The sequence below is a fragment of the Anguilla anguilla genome, chromosome 18, assembly GCF_013347855.1.
Source record: "Anguilla anguilla isolate fAngAng1 chromosome 18, fAngAng1.pri, whole genome shotgun sequence".
NCBI classification, from domain to species: Eukaryota; Metazoa; Chordata; class Actinopteri; order Anguilliformes; family Anguillidae; genus Anguilla; species Anguilla anguilla.
In genome coordinates, this window is record NC_049218.1 from 898,885 (window position 1) to 926,706 (window position 27,822).

Genomic DNA, 27,822 nt, shown 5'->3' on the forward strand with positions numbered 1-27,822 from the left:
CTTTAGAACGTGCTGTTCTGGGAATAGCTGCAGTGTAATGAACATGTGCCCTCTTGCAGTACGCACACTCAGAGTGGAGATTTACCACACGCACAGTAAGCCTGGGGTTGCTTCCTCTTAGCCTGCGTACTGCGGACTTCTGCTAGCCTGCAGTGCTGCTCAGAGCAATAATTTCCCCTCCGACGGGCTGGAAGCCAGCTTCTCCGGCTTTGTGTTCGAGTGCACTGAGCTGTATTTGGAGTGCAGCAGAACTACCCTGTAATTCATCCAGTTCCCGGTGATGCTTTGTGGTGCTTCATTAGACGGACAATGGCGTTTGTGTATTTAAATGTGTCTTTGTGTGACCTCCGCTCTGCAAAACACCGGTTTTTCCGGTTCTGTTTAGAATGCCTGTGCCAAACACAGTGATAATATAATCAGTTTAATTGAATTTAAATCCTTTTTTATGAGTGAGGCCTCGCTGAAACTGAGCTGGGGGGAGGAAGACTGCTGACTGTGTGACTGAGTGATGAAGATGAAAGGTTAGCGTTACGTAGCACAGGTGCTACGATCTGTAACCCGCTTTACACACGACAACCAGAAAGTCCTGGATTTGTGTCTTGGAAACAGCTTCTTATTTACTGTAGGGAAATATTTCCATTTGATTCTACTCCACTGATATTAATTCAATAGAATATCAGTGTTGCTGTCATTTTTAAATTGACTCCCTCCTTTGATAAAAATCATAGAACATCTCTCCTTGCACATCGAGGTCTTTTTTTTCCCTCACTGTTGTGGTGATTTGTAACTGGGGTTCGTTCAGTCACTGTGCGAACTGGCTTATTTGTAAATCTTACTCAGAAATTATACCATGTAGGATGTTTATGTCACTGGAGAGAAGGTTATATGAATGACCGGGAATAGCATTTTTTGATATGCAAAACTGTAGTATGGAATTTGACTGAAGTATTAAGTAAAGGATTTCATTGCAAGCTTATGGTGGGTTTTTATATAAACATGTGTGTAGGCTTATGCATACATTATGCTGTGTGTGTGTTTGTGTGCTCACGTGGATGTGTGTGTGTGTGTGTGTGTGTGTGTGCACATGCGGGGGTGTGAAGGTGTGTATGTGTGTGTGTGTGTGTGTGTGTGTGTGCACATGCGGGGGTGTGAAGGTGTGTATGTGTGTGCGCGCGGATGTGTGTGTGTGCACATGCGGGGGTGTGAAGGTGTGTATGTGCATGTGTGTGTGTGTGTGTGTGTGCACATGCGGGGGTGTGAAGGTGTGTATGTGCATGTGTGTGCGTTGCGTGACCGCGTAGCCCCGCCCACAGAGGCAGAAACCCATGTGCCCAGACGCGCATGTTTGTGGACCGTCCTGCGTGCGGTATCTTACTGTACGTGGCTGGGGGCCGAGGCCACGCTGGTATAAAATGGGTTTGAGTGCGATCGTTTTGGGCCAGACGCTTTTACGCCACGCTTGTGTTCTGTCGGCGCTGAGAGGGACACAGAACAAGTCCAGCAAAGGTATTGAAAGCCGAGTGTTTCTGAGCGTTTCTGTTGGAGTGTAATTTTTTTTTTCCGGCTCAGTGCTCTAGGATATCAGTGAGAGGCTATTCTGATTTGCTCCTCAGTTTTGGGTCGAGCAGCGATGGTCTGTTTTAGCGTTAGCGGACCTGTTGTTGCGGTCTCCGTTCTCAGTGGGATCAGGAGAACATGCTGTCCTCGGCCGGTTCTGGTCCTGCTCAGTTAAACACGCTCCAGACACGCCGTTACAGGAACGGCCCTGTTGGACTGGAGCTCGGGGAAACGACCGCCGCTTCGCCAAAAAACTGTCAGTGTGAGGAGAGAACCTCCGCTCTGTCTCCGGGAAACTGGGAAGTGACCCCAGCCAGCCCTCTCCCCTCCCGCCCTCACGCAGCCTGTGCCCATGGCGACCGTCTTGTAACGCCGGGGTTGACCTGGTCCATGACGCTAACCTGGCTAACCTTTACCCATGATTCCTCTCCCCAGCACACGTCGGTGGACGGGTACCCCGAGCCGCCGGTGGCCCCGCCCACCAAGTCCAGCAGCCGGCAGAGCCTGCCGCGATGCCGGAACTCCCTGGCCTCGGCCGGCGACGAGCACCCGCACGTGGGCAACTACCGCCTGCTCAAGACCATCGGCAAGGGCAACTTCGCCAAGGTCAAGCTGGCCCGGCACGTGCTCACCGGACGAGAGGTGAGACTGCTCAACCATCGTTTCTGTCCGTGTCCCCGTTTCGTCCTGACGGGGTTTAACAATAACTAGGCGCCCGGGGCAAGCAGATCCAAGTGTCGGACCAGGTAAAACTGCTTAGCTACTTGCCTGACCGGGCGTATGACAATTCAGGGCTAATTCACGAGGCTGTGAGGCAGGGGTTGGTGAAAGTCAGAAACAGTAGTTAGACTCTGGTACAGTAGACTCATGATAATTCAGCAAGATCGGTGAACGGACTGGAAAAAGGAGGTGGTGTCTGACAGTGCTTCACACTGTAATGAAGGAGAAGAGGAAGAGGAGAGTGGAAGCCATGTCAGCGGAGGTAAAGAGACCTCCAGGTGTTTTCACCTGCTGGTGCCGACTGGCAAGACTGGCGCCCAAGAGCTGAACCCTAGCCCCCCTTTGACCCTTCGGAGAGCAGGTTTTTTGGAACGTTTTTTTTTTTTTTCAGAACTCCAAGTCAGTGTTCTAGAACTCCATTACTTTCCATTACCAGCAGTGATTGTGACATCAGCATTAGAATGTTCAGCTAAGAGCCATAGATACCGGCCTCCCGGCTCGTCCGTGTGACAAATTGCTCGTCGTTAAGTAATGATCTGCCAGCCCCAAGGGATGTGCTCAGTGCATTAATCGAGCCCACCAGGCACTCCACCGGTGCTTAACCAGATAATATCTCTACTCCATGAGGCCACTGTAGCACACGTCAGGTGCGTCATATAATACAGCTGTGCGGTTTGTCCATTCTTACGCTGGTGTTATGTGACAATGATGGTTACTACTGCGAAATATTATTATTATTTTTATTATGAGTATTATTATTATTATTATTCGTAATAATAATATGCCCTGCTGTCTTTTTTAATATAAATTTGAGCTCATAGTGATTCCTGCCCTGGGATGTTTAATGAATACAGGCCCTGTTGTCTGGTAGCTGTAGGGAGTCCCTGTTGGGCCCTGAACCACTAGAGCACACCTGGGTCAGAAGCGTTTCTGATATTTGAGTACTTTAACCCTTCGGATACCATTAAAATTGAAAGCATCTTGTAGATCCCAAGAAAATGAATCCAAAATGGACTAAAAATGTAAAATCACATGAAGGAATATTTTGTTCAGAATATCATTACAAGCAATAATATATCAAACAATATCACAAGATGAAGAGTAATTCATAGTAAAAGTGGGTATTGTACTGGCATTGAAAGGGTTAAAGCGTTTAACCAGGTCTGCTGCAGATTATTGGCCAGCTGCTCTTTCTGTCTGCAGAGCCTCAGTGAGCTGCGAGGGGTTATCAGGCTGCCCATCTCCTCTCCTCAGCCCCTCCATGAGCACGTACCGCATGGCCCTGCATCCCCTCCGCCACATTACGGCTGCGCGACTTATCTACGTGATCTGCCGTCCGTGTGCCCCGTAACCCCCCCCCCCCCCCCCCCCGGTCCCCGCGGCGTTTCCATCGCTGGACCTCAGCCCTGTGAATACACAGCTGTGATTTCCCCCGCCGACCCGCCGGGCCGGCCGTCTCCCTCCCTCACACACAAACAACAGCCTCGTTAATTACCGCCCCATACGCCTGCTGGTTGTTCTCTATAATATTTTATAAAGGGCAGGTAAGACTGTGCGGCAGCTGGCCGTGATCACGCCTGAGGTCTGGCCGGGGATCACGCCTCTGGGTCCTCGCTGGCTCCTTGATGCGGTTTCTGGTCCCGTGTTTGGAATGTTCTGTCACCACGGTTACCTCTTGGAACAGAGCTTACCCCTGGATGAAACAGAGGAAAGGATTAAGAGCCCTCATCCTTTTGAGTCTGTGTCAAGAGGAAGTGGAGAGGGGCCTGTGTGTGTGTGTGTGTGTGTGTACGTGTGAGTGTACGTGTGTGTGTGTATGTGAGAGACAGAGGATATATACTACTGCCCACTTAAAAGGGGTATAAAAGAGTATGAATGCTGATAGAAGCATGCCGCTCCCTGCCCCACACGCACTTAGACATTTCCGTCACACTCTGGCCCTGCCGCCGGTCCGCCTGACGCCAGGTGTGGCTGCTGACCGTAAGGACTCCGCGATGACACACCGGCCCTCTGACTCTGTCCAAACAGTCATCTCAGTCAAAGTGCTCTGGAGTGCTTTCATCCCCCCCTCCCCCCTCCTTAATTCCAGGAAGTAGTGCTCTGCTAGACAATGGTGCCTCTGCACCTGCCAAGACGTTTTACCACTCAGACAGCCGCACAAAACAACTTGAGCGGCTGGGACTCTCCAGAGGGCACTCAGCCTCCTGCCAGGCAGGTTCCTCCTGAAAGGTGTCATCCAGTGTCGCGGGTACCAGCAGAGCCCAGCGCTGGGCGCAGTGTTCAGCTCTGTGCAAGGGGCTCCACGGTGCTCCCATTTTAGGGGCATTTGCTCCTGGAAATTGATGTGCGCTAACTGGAAAACTAATTTAGGAGTGCTTCTGCTAATTGGGACGCATAAGTGTGCTCCTAAATTTTTCAACTTAGGAACACGTCATCCTTGGAAAAAATATCAGCCACATATTGAATGCATCTTAAATGCATCTTAAATGCAGTTGGCCTCCCACCATGGCGTCTGTTAGGAAGGCCAAACCGGTTGTGTCCGGAACTTGTCATGTCCACCGAGCAGGACATCAGTGGCCACATGCTTGTTTCCTCACGTTGATGTGGACTCGTACGCCCAGAGAAGCGAACGCGCGGGCTGTCTGCAGAGACATCCTGTGCTGACGTAAGGCTGCGCTATTGTTAGAACATAAATGAGCACTTTCTGGCTGCGTTGCCTAACTGTGGTCCAGGAAGATCTCCAGTGTCTGCAGGCTTGCGCTCCAGCTAGGCACTTAGCCACCCCGATCGACAAATCACTGCATTTGTGATGGAAGCTTCTCTCTCCAGCCCTGAGGGGGAGAGAGGACTGTAAAAACAACCAGAGAACCTGCAAAATGGTGTGTGTCCCCCCCCCCCCTTACCAGCCTCACCCCACCCCACCCCCCCCAGGACCAGAGTTTAGTAGGCCTGGTTTAGGGTTTCGGTGCAGAGCCTTGTTAGCCAGTGCCTTTTGGGCGAGTGTTACAATGATGTACAAAAATGCTGTAGTGGAACAGTGGCCTGTGGCCCCTCCCTGTGTCTGGAACACAGGCTGGCGCCTGTGGCCCCTCCCTGTGTCTGGAACACAGGCTGGCGCCTGTGGCCCCTCCCTGTGTCTGGAGCACAGGCTGGCACCTGTGGCCCCTCCCTGTGCCTGGAGCACAGGCTCGCTGTGGGTTTGATCCACAGTAAGTGCACAGTTCTCACGTGTCATGTCTCTTTGATCTCCAGGTCGCTGTGAAGATAATAGACAAGACTCAGCTGAACCCTACGAGTCTGCAGAAGGTAAGAGACACACTCCGATTCCTCTGCTGGGATACGCGGCACGGTCCTGTTGCGGTACGGCCCGGCTGTGATACGGTCCTGTTGTGGTACGGCCCGGCTGTGGTACGGTCCGGCTGTGGTACGGTCCGGCTGTGGTACGGTCCAGCTGTGATACGGTCCTGTTGTGGTACGGTCTGGCTGTGGTACGGTCCTGTGGTGCCATTTGATGCATAAGGACAACTTTTCATCTTCCTTGTGGCACAAAAAACGTCATCCTTCGCGTTTTTCCTGAGAATCTCTAGCCCTGGCCTGGCTGACATTAAGTGTTTGGACGTGCTGTTCTGCAGCCTGGCTGGTGTTAAGCATTTGAACGTGCTGTTCTGCAGCCTGACTGATGCTAAGCGTTTGAACGTGCTGTTCTGCTGTTCTAAAGCGCTCCCTCTCATGCGTCTCAAGAGCTACTCGTCCTGCCGCCCTCTCTCCAGACCGTGCTGGTACAGGCCACTGTTTACCGTCAGGAGCTGCAGCAGTGACTGCACTTACAGCTGGTTGCACATTAACTCCTGTTTAAACTCCCTGAGCGGCCTAACTGCGTCTTTATCCCAGGATGGGCTCTTACGGGAAACAGATGCAGAACCGAGACCTGTTCCACGCGCTGAAAAGCCTCCTGGTTTTGCAGTGCATTGATGATCATGTCTTAGGGGTGTGTGGGGCCCGTGCAGTACAGTACAGTACAGTACCCCTGGCTGTTATGCTGTGTTTTGGAGTTGTGCATTAGAGGTGAAGGCAGTAACCGGGCTGTAGATGTTAACCAGGCACTGAGAGCAGAATGAGTGAGGCGTAGCGGCGGTCAGTGGTTGCAGGGGTTCAGGCCTGTACCATCGCACAGACGCGTGCCCTGAGGATGCCGTGCAGTGCTGAAATGTGATTGATGGAGCACTGAGGCCCCTGTACAGGTAGCGGACCAAAAAAAAAAAAAAGAAGCAATCAATGCTAAGTTGCTTAATTGGGCGGGACGCCGCCGCTGCTTCTGATTGATGCGGCTCCTCGGTGCCCCCGGTGTAAACGTGCGGTCGCCTGATTGGCTCCTGATTGCCGGGTTTGGCTTCGCTCTCCAAATGCTGACGTAGCTGTGCTGAGTGCGGAACTCAGCGAGCGCTGGCGCTTTGGGCGCTCCCGCCAAACCCGCCTCAGCGACCGCCTCGCTTCCATAGTTACCCAGGTGCCCCTCTTCCACAGTTACCCAGGTGCTCTGCTTCCATAGTTACCCAGGTGTCCCGCTGCAGACATGCTAGCTGTAATTACAGGCAGCCAAGCCCAGCCAGCATTTTTTACGCATGACCCCATTGCATGCTGGGATCTTATTTACTTACAGTAATTAATGTCTGAATCCCACCTGTGCAATAGCCTCTGGTTGGCAATATTTGGCAACCCGTTCCTCAGGTGTTTCTAGAGCAGCCCTGCCCAACTCTGTTACCTCATCCGATAAGTTTTCATTTCAATCCTCTTCTCTTTGGACTGGCAATTAGTAGAATAGGGCGTGCCAAGTTATGGTTGAAATGAAAGATCTCCAGCAACAGGGTTTGGCAGCCCTGCTCTAGCTGTTGAATGAGGTGTGGCTTTGTTAGGGTTGAAATGAACACTTATAGGATGGTAGATCTTCAGGAGCAGGCTTGGGCAGCCCTGGTGTATGTGCAGACTCAGGTGGGGCAGCCCTGGTGTATGTGCAGACTCAGGTGGGGCAGCCCTGGTGTATGTGCAGACCCCGGTGGGGCAGCCCTGGTGTATGTGCAGACCCCGGTGGGGCAGCCCTGGTGTATGTGCAGACTCAGGTGGGGCAGCCCTGGTGTATGTGCAGACTCAGGTGGGGCAGCCCTGGTGTATGTGCAGACTCAGGTGGGGCAGCCCTGGTGTATGTGCAGACTCAGGTGGGGCAGCCCTGGTGTATGTGCAGACTCAGGTGGGGCAGCCCTGGTGTATGTACTGACTCAGGTTGGGCAGGCATCACTGTCCCAGTGGCTGTACAGGAATGCCTGAGGGAATTCACCCGAGGCTCAGCACTGTGCTGAATGCCCGCGGCTCCTGTGTGAGTCCATTCAGCCGTTAAACTCACAATTCCTCACAAATATAGAGGAGCTGAGTCAGCATGTGTGCTTTTTTTTTTGTAGAGCAGACAGTCTGTGCGCATTTTATATATTGTGCTTTACAGAGAATATATGCCACGTCGTTTATTTAAGGAAACCAGTGACGGATTCCACCCCCTGCCCCCCACCCAGGTACAGGGCTGACTAATCACTAATCGCGGCAGTCGGGCACATTTTCTGCTTCCTGTCGAACTCAGAAACAGCCGTCTGGCCTTCTGCTCGAGGCACAGTGCACCCTAAAACCCAACACCACCAAGTCTCGCAACAACAACAGCCGTCTGACAAGCCACAAGCTTGAAACGCCTTTCATCTTGATCAATCAAAGAAACCTCAACACCTAATCACACACAATTTCCAGAAAGAAAAAACCTTTAGTCTTTAAAAAATGTAATGACGTAACAAAGAGTACTTTTGAGTGCGCTACTCAACTGACTGATAATCAGCATCTCATACCATTACTCCAGTGACAGTGGAAGGAGGTGCTTATCACCAACCGCTAGTGCTATTGGTTGACTTAGGTGTCAGTCAGGCCCCTGTTCTACTGCATTTGAAAGGGCAGGAATCACAGATACTGTAACTCACCACAGACCCATGTGACCCCGTACCAGACGAAATGGAGTGCAATGATTGGCTGTGGGCAGAGGAGGCAGAGTTACAGTAGAGTCACTCACTGTCCGACTCTGCTGCTCCTTCAGCAGTGAACTGCAGTATCTCCTTTTGCCACTACATGGCAAAAAGGCCAGAGATGAGAGCTGAGCGAAGATGTGAGCTACAGCCTGGTAAGGTCATTACAGTACTCTGCAGGAGATGTACTCCATAAGATAGCATGAGGTTTTATTAAGCCCAGTTTTATTGTTCCACAAAGTGTTAAACATACTGAACCATTCCACTGTGCTGCTCAGCTTAGCAGCATTTAGTCAGCATCTATGGCACAGATTCTTCGGTCTTTGAATTCTCATTTTAATGTGGCCTGCTGCACAATAAAATTCAACCGGACTGGCGAACCACAAGATCTGTTTCATTGCTTGTCTTTCGGTTGCAGTTTTCTGTGGTGGGAACAGCTAAAAATATCAGAGCGAGCCCGTGGATTAGCAGGCCCGCGTCACCGTGCCTTGGAGGGAAGGAATTCCGCTCGCTTCCTGATTACTCATACGATGCTCAGTCTGTTCTGCTCAAACATACACGACCCAAAATCCGTGAGCCTGGTCTGGAAGCGCTGGAGAATTCAAAAACAGCAGAGAACGTTGTTTCTTGTTCCTCTGTCAGACCAAATATCATTTCCTCTATCACTTTCTGATATGGACATAAAAGCAAATGGATGCACAGGCCTTCAGAAAAATGAGTAAAAACAGAGTGCTTGGCAAACATACGCCAACATCCCTATTTGAATGAAACGTTCCTTGTATCAGACGGTTTGCTGCACGCAGCAGAAGAGGCGGATTTGCGAATCAGTTTAAGCGTCAGCTTCAGCAGAGGGGCGCTCTCTGGAGACCGCTGTTTTTCGCGCGCCTGTGTAAAACCTGCAGTGTTGCGCGCGGAGAGGGAAAGCCCTGCAGTGTTGCGCGCGGAGAGGGAAAGCCCTGCAGTGTTGCGCGCGGAGAGGGAAAGCCCTGCAGTGTTGCGCGCGGAGGGGGAAAGCCCTGCAGTGTTGCGCGCGGAGGGGGAAAGCCCTGCAGTGTTGCGCGCGGAGAGGGAAAGCCCTGCAGTGTTGCGCGCGGAGAGGGAAAGCCCTGCAGTGTTGCGCGCGGAGAGGGAAAGCCCTGCAGTGTTGCGCGCGGAGGGGGAAAGCCCTGCAGTGTTGCGCGCGGAGAGGGAAAGCCCTGCAGTGTTGCGCGCGGAGGGGGAAAGCCCTGCAGTGTTGCGCGCGGAGGGGGAAAGCCCTGCAGTGTTGCGCGCGGAGAGGGAAAGCCCTGCAGTGTTGCGCGCGGAGAGGGAAAGCCCTGCAGTGTTGCGCGCGGAGAGGGAAAGCCCTGCAGTGTTGCGCGCGGAGGGGGAAAGCCCTGCAGTGTTGCGCGCGGAGAGGGAAAGCCCTGCAGTGTTGCGCGGAGGGGGAAAGCCCTGCAGTGTTGCGCGCGGAGAGGGAAAGCCCTGCAGTGTTGCGCGCGGAGGGGGAAAGCCCTGCAGTGTTGCGCGCGGAGGGGGAAAGCCCTGCAAACGCATTACGACCCTCAGTTGTGGTTTAAACGCCGCTCGCTCAGCGTGTGCATTTAAAACACATTCAGTCCACATCGTGGCTTTCACAACTCTGCTCCAGGGACCCACCGCTGCTGTTTGTCACAGCTGATATCTGCATCAGTTCAGGCTGCTGAAACCATATGATTAAAATCTCTAACATAGTTTTCTACTTCTGTACGTTCATTCCAACATAATGCTGGTTTGGCTCAATTTGCTCTGTCATTGAACTCCTATTTTCTTTTACAGTTTCAGTATGCAGATGACCACAGTTTCAGCAGTTAAGACCCCAGTGCTTCACTCACTTGTCAATCTGGAATTGAACCAGTTCAAAAATGTTGGCTGTGTGATGTTGTGTGAGGGGGAAATGCTTTAATGTGTGTGACGTTGTGTGAGAGGGAAATGCTTTAATGTGTGTGATGTTATGTGAGAGGGAAATGCTTTAATGGGTGTGATGTGTGTGAGAGGGAAATGGCTGGCTGCATGTCTCTTGTACTGGAGTTAATGAAGGTCGGTCACTGAATGTGACTCTGGCTAAAGCTGACTATCTAATGATCAAAGGTAGTCTCTCGATGTGCTGCTGCTGGTGTGTCTATGCCCCATGTTGGGGAAGGAGCTGCAGTGTAGGCTTCAGAGCTGCTTGTGTGTAGATGTGATGCAGGGACTCTGAGCGACTGTGAGGACGGCGGGACAGGTGAGGAAACAAACACCTGGTTTCACCCGCCTTTTATCATCCTGTAGGCGTGTGCAATTAAAGCGCTATCACTGAAAACACCATAAATCCCTTCCAGTGCCGCTGACCCTATGAAATCATTAACTTAAGCTAACATTGACTCTGAACAAACACTAATATGGAAAGATTTGAGGGAGCCAATCGTTCCTTCCTCTTGGCCATTACACAGATGTTTGAGGGTGGGGGATTGGCCACAGGAAAGCCCAGGCAGTCTGGGTTCCCATTCCAGTGGAGCATCTTGCATTTTTAGCATCTCAAAGATGCTCATTCGCTGATGTCGCTCTGGCTGTCTGTAACCATGGCGATGGGCCAAACGGCATTCCAACAGTAGGTCTCCAAAGCCCAAGTCCAAGATTTCCCAAGTCCAGCGCAGCCATCCTGTTAGTCAAGAAGGTCCTGTGGAACATGGCGCATTTCTGCTTCTCCATATTTCTTTATCACATACGGTACATGGTATGGATTTAAGGGGTTGCGGACTGTGATGTGTAATATTATGTATTTGTAATAAGCTTTATGTATTTATTAAACAGGCTACAGTTAAAGTAGTCTAAAAATGTGGCTGGCTCTGTGGCAGGTCAAACCTCAGAACACATACTGGGGGGGGGGGGGGGGGTTGCCTGACTCAGTTTGTTCTTCCGGAAGCTGACAGCTGAGAGCCGACCACATCCTCATCCCCCGATTTCCACCCACAGTCAGCCAGCCGTACCCAGACTAGAGGAAGTGTGGCTTCAGGGTGCAGAGAGAGAGAGAGAGAGAGAGGGAGAGAGGGAGAGAGAGAGAGAGAGAGGGAGAGAGAGAGAGAGAGAGAGAGAGAGAGAGAGAGGGAGAGCAGGATGACTAATGACTGTAGGAGAGAGGCTGATTCTCCTCAGGACCTGTCTAGCAGGAAGCATGCAGGCGTGAGGGCCTCTTAAGAGGCTGTCCAAAAAAAGTTGTGTTCTTAAAATTTGGCCATGCTGGCCAAATACGTACATGAATATATGAGGTTGGTTGGTTGGCTGGTTGCAGTAAACTCCTTTAACATAAAGATAGTAGTAACGTATGGTAGACCACTAGCTTAGACTTGTTGAAACCAATAGGATTGCAGGATTTATAAGTGGAAAGCAATCTCTCTAACAGTATGTTCCCTTTCTAGGCGTGGTAGGGCCTGCTGGGTCGTTAGCCTGTTTGCAGAGCCCACTGCAGAGTCCCCCGCCCCACCCCCCTGTCCCCCGCCCCACCCCCCGCCCTGCTGTCTCTGAACCTCTGCCGCCCCAAACTGGGCGTGTGCTGTAGCGGCACGGCGGTAAAAGGGCGTGAACCGGACGTGGTTCGGTTCTCTGATTGGGCGAGGTGCTTTGGGGGGGGGGGGGGGGGCAAAGGGACTGGACAGCGATGTCAGACTAGCCTGAGCGGACGGGTGACTCAGCAGTCCCGTGTATTTCCCAAAGGCTCTCTTTGTGTGCTGGAGTGAATTCTGCCCAGTCACCCCCCCCCCCCCCCACAGGGTGATGCAGCACATCGAGATGCAGCTCATTTCACAAACTCTCTGCTGTGACCCCCCTCCCCCTTCCTGATAAGCGAAGGTCTCGCTTCAGCAGGCCAGCATTCTGCCTGAATTCATTTCTGCCCCCGAGTGCAGAAATGGGGAAATATTGAGGGTGCAAATCAAGTGTCACGCATGCTCATTAGAATCCTGGCTTTACTGTGTTTTTGGGAGTTATTCAGGGCTTATCTGAACTCTGCAAGCAGAGTCAAACCCATCAAATTGCCCATAGCTGCAAAACTAAGGGAAAATGGGGAAGGGATTTATAAGTAATTCATCCACTGAAGGGACATGGAAAGGACATTTCCTAGAAATTGGCTGAGACCCTAGGTAGTCCAATATATAGGGAACTAGTGCACACAGTACACAGCTGTGATCAGCAAGGGAAGCTGTTCCTCACACGAGTTTTAGGAGCACACGGTAAAGGAACTCCGGAAAGGGAGCGGGCGCACAGTGTGATGTCTGTGGAACCTCTTGGGGAAATTTGGGTTTTGTGAAGTGTGGGTTGCTCAAATCCAGGTGTGACACGCTGATGGATGCTGCTGGATATCTGAGGTAAACGCAGCGCCCTGGCTGGGTTGAGTGGGTCGGGGTTAGTTATGTGCTCTGAGGTAAACGCAGCGCCCTGGCTGGGCTGAGTGGGTCGGGGTTAGTTATGTGCTCTGAGGTAAACGCTGCGCCCTGGCTGGGCTGAGTGGTTCGGGGTTAGTTATGTGCTCTGAGGTAAACGCAGCGCCCTGGCTGGGTTGAGTGGTTCGGGGTTAGTTATGTGCTCTGAGGTAAACGCTGCGCCCTGGCTGGGCTGAGTGGTTCGGGGTTAGTTATGTGCTCTGTAATTCTTGCTGGGTGTTAGTGTGAGCAGGCCTGTGTGTGTGAGAGCTCGGCGCCCCCCCCCCCGGTGTCGAGGCCGTCCGTAGCAACAGCGTCTCTGTGGCCTGTGGCGGGAGCGGAGGAGCGGCGTGTTTACCGCCCGGTGTCGAGCCTGGCGCTCAGCCGCGCAGCCACAGCCGCGGGAAGAGAGGGGGCTGCGCGGGTCTGTCACACGGCCAGCTCCAAGAGGAGTCAGCTGAGGTGAAGAGCGTCTCTCTCTCTCTCTCCTTCCCTCCCTCTCTGTCTCTCTCTCTCCCTGTCTCGCTCCCTCTCACTCTCTCCCTCTCTCTCTCCCTCACTCTCATTCGCTCCCTCTCTCCTTCCCTCCCTCTCTCTCTCTCTCTCTCCCTCTCTCTGTCTCGCTCCCTCTCCCTCCCTCTCTCTCCTTCCCTCCCTCTCTCTCTCTCTCTCCCTCTCTCTGTCTCGCTCCCTCTCCCTCCCTCTCTCTCCCTCCCTCTCACTCTCTCTCTGTCTCGCTCCCTCTCTCGCTCCCTCTCCCTCTCTCTCTCCCTCTCTCCCTCACTCTCATTCGCTCCCTCTCTCCCTCTCACTTTCTCTCTCTCTCACTCTGTCTCGCTCCCTCTCACTCTCTCTCCCTCTCTCTCTCCCTCCCTCCTTCCCCCTCTCTCTCTCCCCCTCCCTCTCTCTCTCCCTTTCTCAGAACTCATTTCCTCTGCTCTCACAAACCCCTGTCTCCTCCGGGGGCGGAGCTGCAGCTGCTATGGTAACGGCACGGGGGATGAGTGTGGAACGGTTACATCACCACGCTCGCGGACCGGTTACATCACCACGCTCCGGCGTGCGACCCGCCACCCCCGCACACACACACCCCCCCACAGGCACGCACGCACCCCCCCACAGGCACACACGCACACGCACACGCACACACGCACGCACACGCACTCACACACGCACCCCCCCACAGGCACGCACGCACACGCACACACACGCACTCACACACGCACCCCCCCACAGGCACGCACGCACACGCACACACACGCACTCGCACACGCACACACACACAAACACACACACACCAGCAGGCTGTAACATAAGCATTCACCCCGAGCAGCCCTACAGAGTGGCCCTGTGAGAAACAAACCAAAGGGGGCCTGCTGTCTTCCTACCATAGGAATCTCCCCCCCCCCCCCCACCACCACCAGAGGAATCTCTCCCCCCCCCCCCCCCCCCCCCCCCCCCCCCCCCCCCCCACCACCACCAGAGGAATCTCTGTGTGGACAGTGCAGATTAACACTCAGCACATCAGCATGCCTTTCCACATCCGTCTCGCCTCACATCTGTCTAAGAACATGAAACAGGTTAACATACTGTTTCCGTGCCCAGCAGGGGACTTATTATTATTATTATTATCATCATTTTATTAAAAAATTTTGTTTCATTTTATCTGTTATTTAATATTTATTTATGTGTTTGTTTGTAACAAGGTGCCATTATTGGGGACAGATTGTTTTAGCAGATGTGGCAGTAACTCATACTTAATAGTAACTGAATGCGAGTACGGTATGAGCAGGAGCTGGAAAGCTTGACGTGGACATGGCGCTTTTATGTCGGTAATAATTTCAGGTAATTATCAGCAAGAAACGGCTGCAGGCTACCTGTCAACCTGCCAGTTACATAGACGGGCGACAGTATATTAGTTTGGAGGTAGCATATGTTACTTTTATGTCGCATTTATGGACGCGTTTCAGTGATTGCTTGTGGTGGTTATGGTTGGCGCATTAAATAGACTACCGTAACCATGGCAGCATCCGCTGCGTTTGAGAGATGCAACGTTCGCGGGCGGATCACGTGACTCCCGGCGCGTTGAATAATTAAGCGGGGGACGCGAGGAGGGAAGCATCTTCCGGCTGATTTGCTCTACGCGGAAAACGTTGTTTATCTGTGACGCTACGGTTCTCCTCACTGAGAGGCTACCCGGTCCGTAGTTCATCAGCTGTATCTACGAGCAGGCGAGCTAAATAGCCCAACAGAGACGGTAGCTTCCTCATTACTGGTTTGACGGTGTGCTTTGCGTGCTTTGCGTCTGTGCGCCGGAGTGTAACGCTGTATGTCTGAGCCTATCTCCGCCTCTCTGTTCAGCGAGCTCACGGACACAAACTCGATTTTCATTTTCCGCCTCATGATAACGCGAGAAATAAGGTGATTTTTTGTCGTGCAGTCTGGAAAACGCATTAAGCTTGAGAGCACAGTCATGATTCACTCCCGCCTGTTTTTGCAGTTTGAGCCGAACTACGAATAACAAGTGAAAGCATTTTTGAACCGCCGTTTGAGTCGGGCTTTGCTGTGCGTGAGTTTGGAGGCAGACTGTTTGCGTTTTATGAATAATGTACGGCTCTACTAATAATTCAGTTCAGTTTAACTTACCCGGTGCGGTAGGGGAGATGCGCGTGACAGATCTACATTATGGTAATATCAGGACTGACTGGGCCCCTGTGCAAGCCATTGTCATCATGAAATACACAATAATACATTTCTGAAGCCATTTTTATATACCCATATATGTTTCATACGAGATGCTTCATTAGTTGCTGTATGAGTAACCATACCTAAAACGCAGCTAGGCTGGAAAGGCCTTCTTGATCTGGTCCTGAAGAATGCTCTCGCAGATGAGAAAGGGTATCCATCTTTTAAAACGTTTTTTACTCTGGAATTAATAGTTAAAGTCACTGGGCCACACCAGGGTTTCGCAGCATCCTGCTCTTTCACTCGGTCTGTCTCCCTTGGGGGGGGGGGGGGGGGTCCCTTGGTGTGGGGTGCCCGTGTGAGTCTGTGCCTCACCCTTTGGGGGGGGCGGGGGTCCCCTGGTGCTTGTGTGAGTCTGTGTCTCTCCCTGGGGGGGGGGGATCCCCCGCGTGGGGGGTCCCTGTGAGAGTCTGTCGGCTCGTCACTGATAACTCCTCCCACAGGACCGCCATTTCAGCCGGCCAGGCTGTTTCCTGTCTGCTAGCAGATGCTTAAGCTGGACAGACATACAGACACGTCCTTCTCACTGCCCTTTAAAGCTAAGAATAATTGCACTAGCAGTTATGTTTAAAAGATACAAGCAGAGTGTCTTTCTGATTCAAGCCTGTGAGGCAAACAGTTTTACACCATGTCAAATTAAGAGTCACTCTCCTTGGGGACCACCCCGACAACATAAAACCCAAAAACAGTCTAGAAGTCTAAAGCATGAGTCTCTGAACACAAGTTTGGAACACAAGTCTAAAGCATGAGTCTAGAACACGAGTGTAAAGCATGAGTCTAGAACACAAGTCTAAAGCATGAGTCTAGAACACGAGTGTAAAGCATGAGTCTAGAACACAAGTCTAGAACACGAGTGTAAAGCATGAGTCTAGAACACAAGTCTAAAGCATGAGTCTAGAACACGAGTGTAAAGCATGAGTCTAGAACACAAGTCTAAAGCATGAGTCTAGAACACGAGTGTAAAGCATGAGTCTAGAACACGAGTGTAAAGCATGAGTCTAGAACACAAGTCTAGAACACGAGTGTAAAGCATGAGTCTAGAACACAAGTCTAGAACACGTAAGTTCTGTGTTTCTCGTGCGGTGTGAGTTCTGCGTTCCTCGTGCGGGTGTGAGTTCTGCGTTCCTCGTGCGGGTGTAAGTTCTGCGTTTCTCGTGCGGGTGTGAGTTCTGCGGTTCTCGTGCGGGTGTAAGTTCTGCGTTCCTCGTGCGGGTGTAAGTTCTGCGGTCCTCGTGCGGGTGTGAGTTCTGCGGTTCTCGTGCGGGTGTAAGTTCTGCGGTCCTCGTGCGGGTGTGAGTTCTGCGGTCTCGTGCGGGTGTGAGTTCTGCGTTTCTCGTGCGGGTGTGAGTTCTGCGGTCTCGTGCGGGTGTGAGTTCTGCGGTCCTCGTGCGGGTGTAAGTTCTGCGTTTCTCGTGCGGGTGTGAGTTCTGCGGTCTCGTGCGGGTGTAAGTTCTGTGTTTCTCGTGCGGTGTAAGTTCTGCGGTCCTCGTGCGGGTGTAAGTTCTGCGGTCTCGTGCGGGTGTGAGTTCTGCGTTTCTCGTGCGGGTGTAAGTTCTGCGGTCCTCGTGCGGGTGTGAGTTCTGCGTTTCTCGTGCGGGTGTGAGTTCTGCGGTCTCGTGCGGGTGTAAGTTCTGCGGTCCTCGTGCGGGTGTGAGTTCTGCGGTCTCGTGCGGGTGTGAGTTCTGCGTTTCTCGTGCGGGTGTAAGTTCTGCGGTCCTCGTGCGGGTGTGAGTTCTGCGTTTCTCGTGCGGGTGTGAGTTCTGCGGTCTCGTGCGGGTGTAAGTTCTGCGGTCCTCGTGCGGGTGTGAGTTCTGCGGTCTCGTGCGGGTGTAAGTTCTGTGTTTCTCGTGCGGTGTAAGTTCTGTGTTTCTCGTGCGGGTGTAAGTTCTGTGTTTCTCGTGCGGTGTAAGTTCTGCGGTCCTCGTGCGGGTGTAAGTTCTGCGGTCTCGTGCGGGTGTGAGTTCTGCGTTTCTCGTGCGGGTGTAAGTTCTGCGGTCCTCGTGCGGGTGTGAGTTCTGCGTTTCTCGTGCGGTGTGAGTTCTGCGTTTCTCGTGCGGTGTGAGTTCTGCGTTTCTCGTGCGGTGTGAGTTCTGCGTTTCTTGTGCGGGTGTGAGTTCTGCGTTCCTCGTGCGGTGTGAGTTCTGCGGTCCTCGTGCGGGTGTGAGTTCTGCGTTTCTCGTGCGGTGTGAGTTCTGCGTTTCTCGTGCGGTGTGAGTTCTGCGTTTCTTGTGCGGGTGTAAGTTCTGCGTTTCGCGTGCGGTGTAAGTTCTGCGTTTCGCGTGCGGTGTGAGTTCTGCGTTCCTCGTGCGGTGTGAGTTCTGCGTTTCTCGTGCGGTGTGAGTTCTGCGGTTCGCGTGCGGGTGTAAGTTCTGCGTTTCTCGTGCGGTGTGAGTTCTGCGGTTCGCGTGCGGGTGTAAGTTCTGCGTTTCTCGTGCGGTGTGAGTTCTGCGGTTCGCGTGCGGGTGTAAGTTCTGCGTTTCTCGTGCGGTGTGAGTTCTGCGGTTCGCGTGCGGGTGTAAGTTCTGCGTTTCTCGTGCGGTGTGAGTTCTGCGGTTCGCGTGTGGGTGTAAGTTCTGCGTTTCTCGTGCGGGTGTGAGTTCTGCGTTTCTCGTGCGGTGTAAGTTCTGCGTTTCTCGTGCGGGTGTAAGTTCTGCGTTCCTCGTGCGGGTGTAAGTTCTGCGTTTCTCGTGCGGGTGTGAGTTCTGCGTTTCTCGTGCGGTGTAAGTTCTGCGTTTCTCGTGCGGGTGTGAGTTCTGCGTTTCTCGTGCGGTGTGAGTTCTGCGTTTCTCGTGCGGTGTGAGTTCTGCGTTTCTCGTGCGGTGTGAGTTCTGCGTTTCTCGTGCGGTGTGAGTTCTGCGTTTCTCGTGCGGTGTGAGTTCTGCGTTTCTCATGCGGGTGTGACCGTTGTGGCCTCTCAAACGGCAGACTTCGGGCTAGGAGCCCTGTGAGGATTACACTGAGCGGGATTATGGAACACTTTAACAGAATTAGTGCTCTCATCTAATGAGAAGGGATGCCCAATAAACCTGGAGTCATACTGCTATTGGCCAATAATTGCTTAACCTATGGGTAACATGCAGGAACAGGAGAGGAGACAAGTTTGATGCAGTGCTGATAAACATGGGCAGAAAATATTGGTTATTGATGGTGTGCCCGGAATTTTTATATCACGCATATTGTGCACTGCTACCATTACATCCGACATCCAGATTCAATCCAATCTTATTCCATATCCCAGATTCAGTATTCATGTTTTTACAGTGTGTGTATCTAGCCTGTATTGCATTCTAGATTTGCTAATTATTCCCCAGACTTGGGAATCTCTCTCAGTGCAGTCAGCAGTAAGCGGATGGTAAAATTAGCCTTTGTAGCTCTGCAGCCTCTGGTCTCCTTTGTGATCGATACGCCCGAGCGCATTTCCTGGATGTCGTTATTTAGCATTTCTGCCAGCTTAGTGGCTATTGTCTGTCTTCTCGTACTATAATAGTCTCGTTTGAATATTGATTATTGGCTGGACGTCCCCCATGTATAAGACATTAACATAAAATTAGATCAATTTGCTTGTGCTTCATGAGGTATTACAGATTCCATAAAAGGTCTTATTCATGCGATTGTGCACTTTGGATTTGCGTTTGACGCAAAACCCCTTTAAATCAGCTTTCTGCCGATACCCCAAAGAACACAGCGGGCTGTGCGGTCAGGCGAGAGCTGGTCTGGTGGTGCTGCTCTATAACGGACTGGTACACCAGGTCATAAGCGTTTCACTGCGGCCTGTGTCTGATGGGCAGGGTAGGGTAACTGCCTGTTTTACTGTGGTCTAGCTCAGTATAGAGGGTATCTAGAACTGCCTATTTTACTGATGTCTAGCTCAGTATAGAGGGTATCTAGAATGTTCTTGAAGCCCCGGGCTGAGTCGGGTGTTCCCGTGAGGCTGTGATGGTGCAGAGTAAATCAATACGGAGGATATGGATTGGCTGGGGAGGTGGTGGGGGGGTGGATTTCGGTGGAGCGGACCAGGGTGTGATTGATAGAGAGTGTAAGACTGCAGAAGGACCCGCAGGCACACTGGAGAATGGCTCGGCCTCCCCACCTCTGAGGCTCTGCTCCTGGGCCCCAAACGGACACAGGTTCACTCATGGCCCTTAGCCGGCTCCCTGACCCTTTTGACGGGGGGTGGGGGTTTGTGGGGGGGCGGGGGGGGTTTGTGGGGGGACCTTCCGGAGTTCCTCTTATTTGCTGAAAAAAAAGCCGCCAAAATCGCGTCTGGGTTTGAGAAGAGTGGCGTGTCGGAATAATCCAACGCTTTTAAAGAGTGCGGCTTTTAAAGAGTGCGCTTTTAAAGAGTGCGGCTTTTAAAGAGTGCGCTTTTAAAGAGTGCGGCTTTTAAAGAGTGCGCTTTTAAAGAGTGCGGCTTTTAAAGAGTGCGGCTTTTAAAGAGTGCGCTTTTAAAGAGTGTGCTTTTAAAGAGTGCGCTTTTAAAGAGTGCGGCTTTTAAAGAGTGCGCTTTTAAAGAGTGCGGCTTTTAAAGAGTGCGCTTTTAAAGAGTGCGCTTTTCGCCCTTACACTGTGCATCAGGCTTGAAGGTAACATTCCTTTTCCATTCAGGCAGTCCAACAAATTAATTAAAATTCAAGTCATGAACTGAAAACAGTCATAAAGTTTTATAAGGTCTTAATCTATTAATTCATTGCAATTTTTTGCTGAATTGACAGAGTAGAGCTCTATAGGCCCTGTCCCCAAAATCATTCAGAAGATTGAGTGGCGCTGATGGTCAGGGTTACGCAGGTAGATGTTTGGGGTTAAGCAGGTAGATGTTTGGGGTTAAGCAGGTAGATGGTTGGGGTTAAGCAGGTAGATGTTTGGGGTTGCGCAGGTCTGTAACATACTTTAAACACTGAGGCGACGCGTGAGTGAAACGGCAGTCGATCGTCTCTCCCCTGTAGTGAATGTTCCGGCGGGGGGGCGGAGTTTTCCGGGTTAGGAATGCGGAGCTGAATATCTGGCGGCGGTGCTGGATCTGCCGGAGCATGTTCCGCGGCCGTTCACCTGGCGCGCGGGCGAGCTCCCGGATTCCTCCCGGATTCCTCCCGGAGCGCTAATGAGCGGGAACGGCTGGGAGCCGGGCGCTCCGCGACATTCCGATTCACCGCGACATTCCGATTCACCGCGACATTCCGATTCCCCGTAACATTCCGATTCCCCGCTGCGCTCGGACCCTTGCCCTTACCCGATGCCCGGGGCAGACAGTGGCTTTATGGGGACGCCGGTACTCTCCACTGCTTTAAATCAGCGAGTGTCACAGGAAGGTTGCGAAGCCCGAGCGCAGCTAAGAGCGCGGCCGCGACGGGCCCAGTGCGGAGGATTTATATGCACACGACAGGCTGTTATCCAGGCCGGGCGGATCGCCTGACATATTATCCATTTACACAGCTGGCTGTTCACTGAAGCGCTTCCAGTTAACCTCCGCAAAGGTCCATCAGCGATGTCTCCCTCGGGGGTCTGAACCTGTCAGCCTGTGGTTACACACCCGGGTTCTGAGCATCGAGCAGCGCGGCGTGCTCTCAGAGATGAGGATGAGGATGAGGAGCGTAGCTGGAATCCACACAGAAGAACGGCTAATCTGGGAAGCTGGACGCTAATCCAGAAGCTCTCCCTCAGGGACCACGCCATTCCCACTGCTGCTCCTGGAAGAAAAGGTCGCTGAGCGTCAGCCCGACCGGAAGATCAAACGAGGACGTCTCTGTGGCTACCGGGCGGGGGCCGGCTGGGGGGGTTTGAGAGGGTCAGAGAGCGACCCTGATGAGGACCAGAGAGAGGATTCTCTCACAGCAGATGCGCACTTAGGAGAGACACTCCTACAGAGTGGCCCTTTGTCATTAGAAACATTAACCAGGGATTTTTCAGACAGAATTTCTCATAATTGGTACTCCATATCCTCGGGCAGAGAGTGGAATCAGACTTTCCTGAGGGTATAAAACGCTGTTTTTCTGTCCATAACTCTCTCTATTGCTTCATGAGACATTTTAATGCATCCATCCCAAGAACCCTCATGCAGGAAGAGATGCTTTTGGATGTTGGCTGTTCCCCTGCTTTTAATCTGGCTCCCTCTGTCCCCAGCTGTGTTAACTGCAGTGGGTGCTGAGCACGTGTGAGGATGTAAATCGTAATGAGAATGTTCGTCAGAACCATTCTATATGTTTTTTTTATTCGGTAAGACTAAACTGAAGTTAGCGAACGTTAATGGATATTTCAGGAATTTAGTAAGCCGACGTTTATCAATGATACAATAAACAAGAATGTGTTTAACTCTCCATCTTTATCTCAACATGGAATGAAACATTCGACTGAAAGAATCTTCTCAAGCTGACCCTTTATTAATTATTTAGGCTACTGAATGGCACCAGTTTTGTACGGTGTCTGTTTTAGGAAGTCCTTCAGTATCAATTACCAGCCCGTAGTCTTCAGCCAAAAAGACACAACCGTCATCTTCCAGGCCTCGTTCCTCAGTCTAAAACACATCTGACCTCAACTAAACAAACCCTCATAGTTCACTGCCAACACCTTCACTAGCTCACACATGAGGTGAAGATGATCGCTCACCACAAGTAAGTAATAATTCACCTCCCCCTTGCTGTTTAAGGGTGTGAGTGTGCCAAACCCATGCAGGTAAAATGGACCCAAAACCACTACGGAACCACCAGAACCATGCAGCATTAATTAGCATAAATCTTATTTTTGTTGTTCAGTACTTGTGTGTGCTGCAAACCACTCAAACAGCCTTTGCACTTCTCAATCCTCATTTCCCAAAATCAATACTCCATCTCTCCCGTTCGGTGTGATGCTGTAATGAGGCTGTAATTTGAATCCACTGATCCTTTCTACTCCACCCGCTCCTCGTTAAGTTCAGCTCGTAATTATGCTAACGAGGAAATGGTGGGACTGCTGCTGATTCAAGCGCATTAATATATAAAACCTGTGAAATACAACAGCCTGCAGAAGTTCAGCCAGAACTCTGCCCAACTGTACTGCTGAGAGTACTGCTGTCCTGTGAGTGTCTCCCCTTAAACACGTATATATGAGAGAGAGCGGGGGGAGGAGGAGAGAGAGAGGGGGGAGAGAGAAAGAGGGGGGAGAGAGAGAAGAGGAAGAGACAGAGGGTGAGACGGAGAGAAACAGACAGAGAGAGAGAGAGAGAGACGGACAGAGAGAGAGAGAAATGTGCCTGCAGTGAGGTAGATTCAGTCTGGAGTGTCAGATGGGGTGGGGGTATAGATGGCAGAGGACATGGGGGGGGGGGGGGGGCAGACACACTGCAGACCACCTGAGACTCTGGTACAGGAAGTGCAACACATGTCCCTGTCAGGCCGGAATGTTGTTGTTGTCGTTTTTAGAAATGTTGCGCTATAAATAGCCTGGATCTGCTCCACGTCACACTCGACTGCACAGCCGCGAGCCAAAAAATTCAGAGCGCCCTCCGCCTCCCCCTCCCCCGCCACATCCCCGCCAAACGCCTCTGGAACACCCGTGAGTGTCTACAGAGGCAGCGGTGAGAGAGAGAGAGACAGACAGGGCTTTAATCCTACAGAGGCAGCGGTGAGAGAGAGAGAGACAGACAGGGCTTTAATCCTACAGAGGCAGCGGTGAGAGAGAGAGAGACAGACAGGGCTTTAATCCTACAGAGGCAGCGGTGAGAGAGAGAGAGACAGACAGGGCTTTAATCCCATGCAGTATCTCCCCCTTCCTACAGTAAATTAAGCATGCGATGCACCCAGTCTCTCTGGGACCAGCATTAGTGCCTGAATGTCCATGTGCCTGAATGTTTGTGTGTGTGTGTGTGTGTGTGTGTGTGTGTGTGTGTGTGTGTGTGTGTGTGTGTGTGTGTGTGTGTGTGTGTGTGTGTGTGTGTGTGTGTGTGTGTGTGTGTGTGTGTGTGTGTGTGTGTGTGTGTGTGTGTGTGTGTGTGTGTGTGTGTGTGTGTGTGTGTGTGTGTGTGTGTGTGTGTGTGTGCGAGTGGTGAATGTTTTCCCATGACCGAAAATTTCTGAATCATATTTTAATGAGAGCTCTAGTAAATAAGGAACAGAGCATCATATAAACTGGAATATTTTAATTTTATATTGGTTGTGCTGCTGCTGCCTCTTCCTACAGCTTACTGAACCGCTGGAGCCGTTAATGTGGAGAGAGGTACTGCAGGCTGGGGCTGTGCCACACTGCAGGACTGGCAGCCGAATGCCTGGCTCTGCTCAGACACACACCTGTGCACACCTGCACACACCTGTGTACACCTGCAGCGAGCGTAGCTCCACAACCCCCACCCCCCGGGAACATTTACATTTGGGCATTTAGACAGTTGGAGGATGTCCTTATCCAGAATGGCTTACACAGCAGATATACTTTACTGACTGTTGACTTCCAGACCTGCGTACTTACTGAGGCCACTCAGGTTAAGTACTATGCTGAAGGGCAAAGTGACAAGGACCCATGTTGGAATCAAACTCGCAACCTCTGCCTGCAGCGTGAGGCTGTGCCACGGTCAGGAAGCTGAAGTGACTTTGGGTTGGTCCATGTGTACAGAACAGATATCTAAAGGGGTACAAATCACCCAGACCATGTCATAGAAATTAAACCACTGTCTTTTTACCTGTAAAAATTGCCCTTTTGTTGGGGAAGGAAATTTAAGGCGGAACGACCAATTCTGCACGTTCAGTTAGGAATTGTCTTTTGCCTGAATGGCATCAATGTGAATGGTGCCACCTTAAAGATATTTTATTTCACTTTGAGGTGAACCCCAGTTAAAATGGGAACAAAAGAACGTTCACTTTCCTGGAATTGGCTACCCTGATACAGCAGGGCAGATCCTGTTCACATTCTCTTTTTTTGATCAGTCACTGTTTCCCACTGGTGCTAGGCCACGATCATTAGCGACCCCCGAAATCACAAGGCCCATTAAAATGGCAGACAGAGCACACTGATGTACGGCTACAAGACGAGCTAACCTGGAATCAAGCAGCGATACTGAAGTCAATCTGAATTACTGTAATGACGGTATATAGGGACTGTTTAATTATCCATGTAATCCACATCATCATTAGTCTCTGTGCTATTGAAATCATGTAACGCGTTAATGGCAGCGTTAAACGCATACAGTACCAGAGTGTGCTCAGGCCCATTACTGCTGGGATCATTCACAGCTGGCTAAAACACAGGCAGAGGTGTTCTAAAGGGAGAGATGTTCTGAAGGGTGAGATGTCCTACAGGGAGAGATGTTCTAAAGGGAGAGATGTCCTACAGGGAGAGATGTTCTAAAGGGAGAGATGTCCTACAGGGAGAGATGTTCTAAAGGGACAGATGTTCTAAAGGGTCAGATGTTCTAAAAGGAGAGATCTTCTAAAGGGAGAGGTGTTCTAAAGGGACATATGTTCTAAAAGGAGAGATGTTCTAAAGGGAGAGATGTCCTACAGGGACAGATGTTCTAAAAGGAGAGATGTTCTAAAGGGACAGATGTTCTAAAGGGAGAGATCTTCTAAAGGGAGAGATGTTTGCTGTACTTGGTTGTTCTCGTAGCTGTGTCTACGCTCTGTTCTTCTGAATTCAGCCTCCTGGCTGAAGAATTGTGCTAATTAGCAAATCCAGGTGAAGCCAACCACTGGGGAGGACTTTTACTTTCTGATCCTGGATGTTCCACCTTTGACACCCTGCTTATTACCCAGTCACTTCCCTACGACAGCGGCTATCCCAGCTGCCTTTGTTGCGTTTATGACGGGACTGGGGCTCCTGAAGACGGAGCTGTTTTTGAATGAACTGCAGTTTCACTAATAATGGCATCAGAGCAGCTGTGGCTGCAGTTAGGGTACGCTGAGCCCCTCTGACTGCATTGATCTTTCAGATCTAATGGACTGATGCCTTTCATTGGGAAAGATCTATTCTTTTTAAGGTGTCATTATCTGCTTGACTACATGTGCTGTGTGTAGGCCATAAATCATCTCTCCGTAAGAGGGATGTTGACTGCACACAGCCGCCACCCCCCCCCCCCCCCTTCCTGGGAAGATAATACATTTGTAGTATTAATTAATTCTAATTGCTTTTCTAGATTAAGCCGTTTTGAAGATAGGCAGTGCAGACCCTCCAGAGTGAAACATGCAACGTTTGCACATTTTTTCCCCTTTTCTCTCTCATTCTCCTTGTGGTCTGGATTTGCACTGGATGAGCCAGATTAAGCTTGTTGTAGTCTTCTGCAGGTTCAGCATGTAAAAGGACCCAGTTTGTTATAGTGATAAACAACAGGCCTGTGATCCTTCTGAAATGAGGAATCTGTTATTTCTGTAGAATTTGACCCCTGTGCAGCTGAAGGTCAGTGAAGGCTGGATGGCTGTATCTGGCTGGCTGGCTGTATATATGGTGGCCATGTCAGGAGGGGTAAGCTTGAGCACACCTCTCATTTCAGCACGCGTATCCCAGACGATGATCTCCTGCTCTGGGGGACAGCAGGCAGTGCTGGCTTTGTGCATCCTCAGCCTCCAGAGAGCTTTTAGATGGAGTCATCGTCCGGGCGGGAGGTAATCTCCTCCGGTTCTCCACGTTTGAATCAGCTGATAAGTTTAGGAGCGACTGTGAAACCTCTGGAGCTCCAGAGCTGAAGGGCTGGAGTCAGCAATGGCAGTGTAAATCAGACCGACAGCGAAAGGCAGGGGGGGGCCGGGCTTGTTTTATTGCGTCAACCGCATGCAAAACATTAGCGTCCCCCCCCCCCCAGAGCTCAGAGCACACCACGTTCCTCTGCAGTGGGAGTCCAGGGAGATAGACGCGGATGACTGCCCCCCCCCCCCCGTGCCCCCCCCGCCCGCGCTGTTCTGCCCTTCTGGTGTCCGTCAATCTGTCAGCCAATCAGGCGTCACGCTGCCCAGAGGTCCTGGGAGGCAAGTTCAAAGGAGGTGATGCCATTTTGTTGCCTGGTTACTTGACCAATCGCTGACGAAAACATGAAACTGAACTGTCTGCTGTAGCTCTGTCTATATCGCCTACATTTTCCCCCTTTTCTCTTTAATTTATTCACTATATACTTGGGCTTGAATAAAATGTTGCTAGTCAATCAGTTGCTGGAGTCCGATCTCATATGCAGAGAGTGAACAGAGCTTCTTTCCCTGATCTTTGAGATTTCTGGCTGCACTCAGATGTCTAAAGACTGAATTTTACACTCCACATGCATGACATCACATATGACATTGTGTGTGGTGCGTGTATGTGTGTGTGTGCGGTGTGTGCGTGCTGTGTGTGCAGCCTGTGCAGTGTGTGTGTGTGTGTGCGGTGTGTGTGCAGTGTGTGTGTGTGCGGTGTGCGTGTGGTGTGTGTGTATGCGGTGTGTGTGCGTTGTGTGTGCAGTGTGTGTGTGTGTGTGTGTGTGTGGTGTGTGGTGTATATGTGCGTGCGGTGTGTGTGCAGTGTGCGTGTGTGTGCAGTGTGTGTGAGTGCTGTGTGTGCTGTGTGTGCAGTCTGTGCAGTGTGTGTGTGCGGTGTGCGTGTGGTGTGTGTGTATGTGTGTGTGTGTGTGAGTGTGCAGTCTGCGCAGTGTGTTGTGTGTGCGTGGTGTGTGTGTGCAGTTTGTGTCTTAGTGGCATTGGTCTGGTCAGGTGTACTTCTCTCTGCACCCCCGAAGCGTTGGGTTCACACTGGAAGCTTTCCGAGGGCATGCTGCATTAGTCACGCGTTCGGACCGACTGCTCGGCTGTGTCCTGTATTTATGTGCTGTGACCGATGCTCTTCTCCTTGCTGTGTTAACCCTGATGACTCTAAATCTTATAGTGGATTCTGATGTCATTTTGAGAGTGACAAAGGCCCAGCGTACTCTGGGGAGCCCCTAGTGGAGAAGTGCAGAAATGCTGCAAAAGCCTGTGTGTGATATAAAAACCAAAGTGATAATTTGGTATTAAAAACCCTGCGTACATTTACTCAATAATGTAATATATGTACAGTAAAACTAGGAGCCCTTCCCTGGACTGTATCTGATGATAAATGTGATGAGCATTGGAATGGTGGTGAAGCTAAAAATGGAAATTAACTTTGACAGACTTTGATTTCTGTATCCAGGTCACTGATATTTGTCTTTGTTCCCTTTTAACATGCAGTGATGTAAGCGTTGGATTAGCGCTGAAACGTGTTTATTTCTGGGCCCTGTTTTGACAGTACAGACGTGTGGCACAGTGGAAAATGAGCTTAGATAACTGCCGTAGGGTTTATTTCAAAACTCTTTAGTCTAAATTTCACACCAGTAGAATGTGGCTGCAGTGGTTAGCCTGCATTTTAAAACGCTATCAAACTGAACAGAAACACTGTGT

At 51.2% G+C, this 27,822-nt stretch overlaps 1 protein-coding gene across 4 annotated transcripts in view; it reads left to right on the plus strand.

The window, feature by feature from the left end:
• The window catches only part of mark1 (MAP/microtubule affinity-regulating kinase 1), a 78,211-nt gene that overhangs the window by 20,803 nt on the left and 29,586 nt on the right, over nucleotides 1–27,822 (plus strand). For all 4 annotated transcript variants that reach the window (XM_035400598.1, XM_035400597.1, XM_035400601.1 and 1 more), the window contains exons 2-3: nucleotides 1,993–2,199; nucleotides 5,530–5,583. In XM_035400598.1, the coding sequence (XP_035256489.1) occupies nucleotides 1,993–2,199; nucleotides 5,530–5,583 (261 nt within the window). The remainder of the gene's footprint in view (nucleotides 1–1,992; nucleotides 2,200–5,529; nucleotides 5,584–27,822) is intronic.